Source organism: Phragmites australis, chromosome 12 (genome assembly GCF_958298935.1).
Source record: "Phragmites australis chromosome 12, lpPhrAust1.1, whole genome shotgun sequence".
Taxonomy (NCBI): domain Eukaryota; kingdom Viridiplantae; phylum Streptophyta; class Magnoliopsida; order Poales; family Poaceae; genus Phragmites; species Phragmites australis.
In genome coordinates, this window is record NC_084932.1 from 26260951 (window position 1) to 26267619 (window position 6669).

The 6669-nt window shown below is 48.9% G+C and overlaps 2 protein-coding genes across 2 annotated transcripts; both read left to right on the plus strand.

The window, feature by feature from the left end:
• The first annotated feature begins 472 nt into the window (after window positions 1–472).
• LOC133886071 (non-specific lipid transfer protein GPI-anchored 19-like) lies at window positions 473–899 on the plus strand. The gene has a single exon (XM_062325801.1). The coding sequence runs from the start codon at window positions 514–516 to the stop codon at window positions 838–840; it is 327 nt and encodes a 108-aa protein (XP_062181785.1). The 5' UTR covers window positions 473–513; the 3' UTR covers window positions 841–899.
• A 319-nt stretch (window positions 900–1218) lies between these two features.
• LOC133886451 (actin-binding protein wsp1-like) lies at window positions 1219–5096 on the plus strand. The gene is made up of 2 exons (XM_062326154.1): window positions 1219–1239; window positions 4524–5096. Exons 1-2 carry the CDS (start codon window positions 1219–1221, stop codon window positions 5094–5096), a joined length of 594 nt encoding a protein of 197 aa, XP_062182138.1.
• The last annotated feature ends 1573 nt before the right edge of the window (window positions 5097–6669 follow it).

Consider the following 6669-nt stretch of genomic DNA (forward strand, 5'->3'; position numbering starts at 1 on the left):
TATAAATTTGTGATATTATGAAAATATTTTTCAAGATAAATCTACACATATAATTTTAATGTTTTCAAACTAGATATTTTGAAAGCTATTGTCAGTCAAAGTTTTAAAAATTTGATCGAATATTTTCTAAAAACAACATATATTTATGACAGAAAGGAGTATCTATTTACAAATGTGTGATGTTTTAGGTGTGATGTGCTTTGTGGGACAACTTTGATTACTAATTTATATCGTAACATGTGGAAATTTTAAAAAATATTTTTACGAAGGATATATTTTGGTCATGTTTTGGCGAAAAGACTTGTCTGTTCCTTGCACGAGTACGCAATGAGAACGCATGTCCTTGTTCTTTCAAATCCTAAACCTTCCTTTATCTGAAAGCCCTAATCCCTGCCTCTATAAAATGTACTCGCGCCCTAAGCTTCCCATGCAAAAAACCACGTGGTCTCCCCCCCCCCCTCTTCGTCTCTCCAATCTACTCCACAGCTCGTTTTCGATCGATCGATCCCATCCATGGCGTCGTCTCCCAGGCTCCCCCTCTTCTTCCTCCTGCTCGCCGCGCTGGCCGCGGCGGCGCCAGCGCAGGAGTACTGCCGGGACTCGCTGGCCGGCCTGACGGACTGCCGGAGCTTCATGATCGGCAGCGCGCCGGCTGCATCGGCCGCGTGCTGCGCGGCGTACAGCGCCGCCTTCAACGCCGACCCGTTCTGCCTCTGCTACGTCGCCGACGGCACGTACGGGCGCGCCACGGGCTACGACGTCGACGTCACCCGCGCGCTCCAGATCCCCGAGAGCTGCGGCCAGGCCGCGCCGCCCGTCGAGCTCTGCAACAGTAAGTAGCCGCGCCGCCCTCTCGTCCCCGCCTCCGATCTCTGCAGTGTGACTACTGTGTTTTCTGACTGTTCGATGGGTCGGCCTTGTAGTGCAAGGGCTAGTGCTCCCTCCCTACGCGCCCAAGGGCTCGCCGGCGCAGCCTCCGGCCGCCGCCGCAGCTCCGATAGCGCAGCAGCCTTCAGGTAACCGTCCGGCACCGAGATCAATCATTGCATTGCGTCCGTACGGATGGCTTGGTTGCGTCCAGTAAAACTGGTGCCTGACTGAGCGTTTGATTTGGCATTGCCAGCAGGCTCGGTAGCGCCGCCGTTGTTCACCACGCCGCCGCCAACCTCCAATGCGAAGCGTGATTCGTCACTAGAGCTGATCATCCTGCTCGCCGCCATGGCCGTGGCCGTGGCCGTGGTCTGAGATTTGGAGTCGGACCTCGATCTGCTCGGCCATCGCCATCGCCTGAAGTTTGGAGTCGGACCTCGACATACTTAAGATTGATGCATTAGTAATGTTCTTAATTAGGACATACATGTGTAACAGATATAGGATATTAAGCGGTGTTATTACAGCTTGATGGGAAGTAATGATCATGTTAATGCATGTTCGCAACATTTAGTTATGTATTTTCTGTAGCATGCATCTATACACCGTAGATTATAACTCTGTTTTAAATTTCTTGTAGCATATGTTCAGTATGATCAGACGTTCGGTTTTAGTAGATTATAACTCTGTTTTTGGTACAATGTACACAGTAGCATATGAGTTCTGTATGCATGCGCTACGAACCGAGAAAAACTGACTTCTTCGCCATGTTCCCTAGATCTAAAGATCTAAAGACCAAAGCAACAACACCGAGTTCTATATTCCTTACCAGAAGTAGAATTTAGCATGCTGTCTCATAAGCAAATCAAGACCATTCTCCACTGCCTTCAGCGCACCAGTGAAGGCCACTGCTACCTCTCCAATATGGGCACTCCCCTCAGCAGTTCCAGAATAAGCTTCATAGAAACTGAATGATCCAGCTCTGGAGATTGGTTCTTTCTCTGAAACTTCTCCAACTGCTTCTGTTTCGAAAGCCCGAACTGTGTGCACCTCTTAGTTCAGTGTTCTCATGGAACTCAACAGATGCGCCATATTTCATTCAACTTCGTCTGCAGCGTCCAGTTGGGCAAAGCCCACAATGCCAAAAGGGCGTTGCCAGAAATCAGAAACCGCCATCTTGCCTGAATATTGCTCCATCAAATGCCTGCTGTGTTGGAGTCTTGAAGAAAGCACTTGCCACAACTGCAACCACTACACGCAACATGACATAAGAGTTCAGCTTCTACCGCATGGTGAATCTAGCTCTGGTATGACAAGCAACACTTGTCTCATGCAGCGCCACACCGAATGTCTCACCTTAAGGCTTCGTTTGGGAACCAGGGGAAAAGAGCCTAGGGAAGAAAACCCCCAAGCGGGGTTTAGAGGGCATTTCATTTCCTAGGGGGAATTCCCCATGGGGGTTATGTTCTCCGCCGCTGTTTGGGGACCGATGGGGTAAAAATCCCGGGGAACAATAATGGTCCCAAAAAATCAGAAAACAATCCATGAAAATTCAGAAAGAAATAATAAAATGAGAAACTCATTGTCAAATCATTAAAAATTCACAAATCTGCACCAAAATTACAAGATCAGCTATACATTGAAATTATGGTTCCCTCCATCCCATTAAAACTAAAAAAGGCTAGCTAAAATCTACACCAACACTCAAATTATGCTTCTCTTCATCCTAAACATCAACATACATAGCTGTAATCACTACCGGAAACGATGTGTATGCCGAGTGCCTACGTGTATGCCGAGTGCATTATATCGGGCACTCGGCAAACAACCACCTACGCCGAGTGCCCGACGAAAGCACTCGGCAAACAATTAGGCACTCGGTAAATACCTCAAAAAACACTCGGCAAACAATAGCACTCGGCAAAAGAGAGAAAAAACACTCGGCGAATTCGGGCACTCGGCAAACAACGCGCCACGTGTCCCTCCGTTCGGCGGCTGACGGCGAGTCGCCCCTTTGCCGAGTGTCGTACACTCGGCAAACATTTATATGTTTGCCGAGTGCCCGATATTAAGAACTCTGCAAACTATTTTTTTTCTTTTTGGTTTCAACCAACCAAGGGCCGCCACACATCGATTCCGGTACTACTGCAGTATGGTTTAAGGATGATATTGTTATGAACTTGGAGTTAGAATTCAGTCGTGCTTCAAGATTGAGATGCAGCAGATGTGGACTTTTGGGAGCGGCCCTTGGAATCAGTTGTGCTTTGAACATGTGTCAAAGATGCTACCGTGTGATGAGCTGAGCTCACAAACAAAGGAGAATGATAATTCTTCTTCCTTGCCTTAAAAAAAGAATTTCTCTGCTATATACTATCATTCCAGCTGTCATCCAGACAAAGAAGGAATTTTCAATGCTTGCCAAGTGAAAGAAGCAAAAGCAGATCAGCTTGACACACCAAGCTGCCCTTCTGATCTATGAGTTTTGCTTGGTTCATCGTTAAGTGCATCAGAGAAGGTAGCTGGTAGCATAGTGAGAAGTGGTGGAACAAAAAAGCAACAAAAAAAAAAATGAGACTTGCCATGGTGTCATGATATGATACGTAGAGGTTGTGGTAAAAATTTGAGAAGGTTTCGCAAAAGCTGTCACGTACGATGCTTAGAAACCGAAGCATCTCCGAAAAAGAATCGTGGTTTCGAGAGGGAACAGATCAGGTTTGAAGCCAAAGTGACGGTTGAATCATCGTTTGACCTTGAAACTTTTTCTACACTCAACATACAACATAGCATATTCCATGTTAAACTTTGGCATTTTTCTAGGTCCGTTTCCTATTTTTAATTCATTAAGTGCATTTCTTGGCTTTTAATGGATATAAGTCAAATTTGATCTGCAAGCACATGAAATAATGAACAAAAATGGGTAGAAAAATCATATTCATGTTGTTGAGTCTATTTTTAGGCCTTACCCAAGAAATGAAAAGAAATTTGAAACATCTGGGCAGCAACACTCGACCACCAACATGTAGCTTATTGGTTTTCTAATTCTAAAAAAAACAAACGAAGTCTGAAAAATATGAGACTTGCCATAGTGTCATGATATGATACGTAGAGGCTGTGATAAAAATTTGAGAAGGTTTTGCAAAAGTTATCATGTACGATGCTTAGAAACCGAAGCATCTCCGAGGAAGAATCGTGGTTTCGAGAGGGAACGGATCAGGTTTGAAGCCGAAGTGGCGGTTGAATCGTCGTTTGACCTTGAAACCTTTTTTACACTCAACATACAACATAGCGTATTCGATGTTAAAATCTGGCATTTTTGTGGGTCCGTTTGCTATTTTTAATTCATTAAGTGCATTTGTAGCAAAAAAAAGAAATTCAGGTGTTTGCCGAGTGTTCTTGCATTCACACTCGGCAAACAGGTGATTTGCCGAGTGTCCGTGATTTGGCACTCGGCAAACCTGGGCTTTGCCGAGTGTTCTAGATTTGAAACTCGGCAAAAAACGACACTCGGCAATTTACCGAATATATGGTTTCCCCACCCCGGCCGCGCGCGGGTACAGATCTCAGAATATCCTTTCCTTCTCCTCGGCCGCCGCCGCCGCCTCCCGCGCCCCCATCCGCCGCTGCCGCCAGCGCCTCCCTTCCCCTCCTCCCAGCTCCCCCTCCGCTGCTGCTGCCCCGCCTCGCGCCGCCGCCTGACGTCGCCTCGCGCCGCCCCCCTCCGACGCCACTCCGTGCCGGCCTGCTCCGCCTCGCGCCCGCCAGCGCCGCCCCGCGCTGGCCCGCTCCGCGCTGGCACGCTCCGCCTCGTGCCGGCCAGGCCCGCCCCGCGCCGGCTGACGCCGCCTCGCCCTGTGCCGGCCAGCTCCCCCTCCTCCGCTGCCGCCCTGCCTCGCGCCGCCGCCCGACGCCTCCTCGCGCCGCCCCGCTCGTGGCGCCCCCTCCGATGCCGCTCCGTGCCGGCCCGCTCCGCCTCGCGCCGGCCAGCGCCGCCCAACGCCGGCCCGCTCCGCCTCGCGCCGGCCCGCTCCGACGCCACCCCGCGCCTGCCGACGCCGCCTCGCCCCGCGCCAGCCAGCGCCGCCCCGTGCCGTCGCTGCTCCGACGCCGCCCCGTGCTGCCCCGCGCTGCCCAGTGCCGCCCCGCGCCGCCCCCCTTCGACACCCGGGGTACAAGGTACCGCCACACGCCATGCGCCGTTGAAGCCATGTGCTCCTCCCTCCTTTTAACCCCTCCTCCGGACAGTATTGCCATGAGGACTTCATATGTGACTCATGTCATTGTGGGTATGTGTTGCTGATAGCACATGAAGTAGATCATATGGGGTCCTCGTGGCAATACTATCCGGGGAATGGGTTATGAAAGTTGATTCAGATTTCAGTCTGCGTTGTCCTCTAATTAGTCTTTAGGTGGTTGTATCCTCCATATTTATCATGCCTGTGTTGTTGTGTTGTTATGCCAGTTTTGCTATTTATTACAAAGGAGGTGAAAATTTTGAATTTTGGCTAATTTAGGGTTTAGGATGTGCATGTCGTGTAACCTATGCGTCTCCCATTTGAAAGAGTTATGGTTATAAATATGCAAGTCTTTGCATATCTATAACCGTAACTGTTTCGAATTGTCCATATTTTTTGGACAGCCCGAGGATGTGTAGATTGGGTTCGTTTCAATGCTCTACTCCGATCCGAGACAGAGTTTCGGCAGCGTCTCCCCGTTGTTCTCCGGATACACATTATCTTGGCTTGTTGCCGAGATGTGTATTTGGAGAACAGCGGGGAGGTGCTGCCGAAATTCTGTCTCGGATCGGAGTAGAGCATGGAAACGACCCAATCTACACATCGTCGGGTGGGATTAGGATCTATCTTTACCTATTAGATAGTTTGATGCATGCCGATTCCCTCTTATGGTAAAACACAAATATTTGATGGAAATAATTAATTGTATAGGTAGATGAAATTGATTTTTATATTACTTGCTGAATAAAAAAATATTATGTGTATGTTTCCCAATATGTTAGAGGATGGATGATCGTGAGTGGATGTACACTGGCCGCTCTAGTCAGGGTTTTTTGACCGATGAATGGATCCAGAAGACCGATGCATTCTTGGAATTAGCATTTGATAGGCCTAAGGGACCTCATGGAACTTGGTGCCCCTGCAGTATTTGTGCAAACGCGCGTCAACAAACAAAGGAGGTCATGGGTCAACACCTTTGTAAGAATGGGTTTATGCCACACTATACCCGGTGGACCTACCATGGTGAGTCCGAACGTGCCAGAGAGGAGGTGGTGCGTCAACGCACCAACGACTATGATGTCGGGGTCGGAGACATGCTAGATGACTTTCATGACGCACATTTTAATGAAGCACGTATGGAGGAAGTGCCGGAGTCAACCGCAAAGGACTTTTATGATATGTTGTCTACGGCGCAGCAACCCCTTCACGAGCATTCCAAGGTTTCTCAACTGGATGCCATCGGACGCCTAATGGCTATCAAGTCCCAGTTTAGCTGCAGCCGAGAAACCTTCGACGCAATGCTGACAGTTGTTGGTAGCCTTCTCCCGGAAGGTCACATTCTACAAGTCGAAGAAAGTCCTCCGTGCACTTAAGATGCCATATGAGTAGATACATGCTTGTCCAAAGGGATGCATCTTATTTAGGAAAGAACACGCGGACGCAAAGTACTGTGTGAAGTGCAATTCCTCTAGGTATCTTGAGGTAGACTCTGGTGATGGTCAGAAGAGGCAGCTCGCAATCCCCGTGAAGATCCTTCGGTATCTTCCATTCGTACTGAGAATCCAAT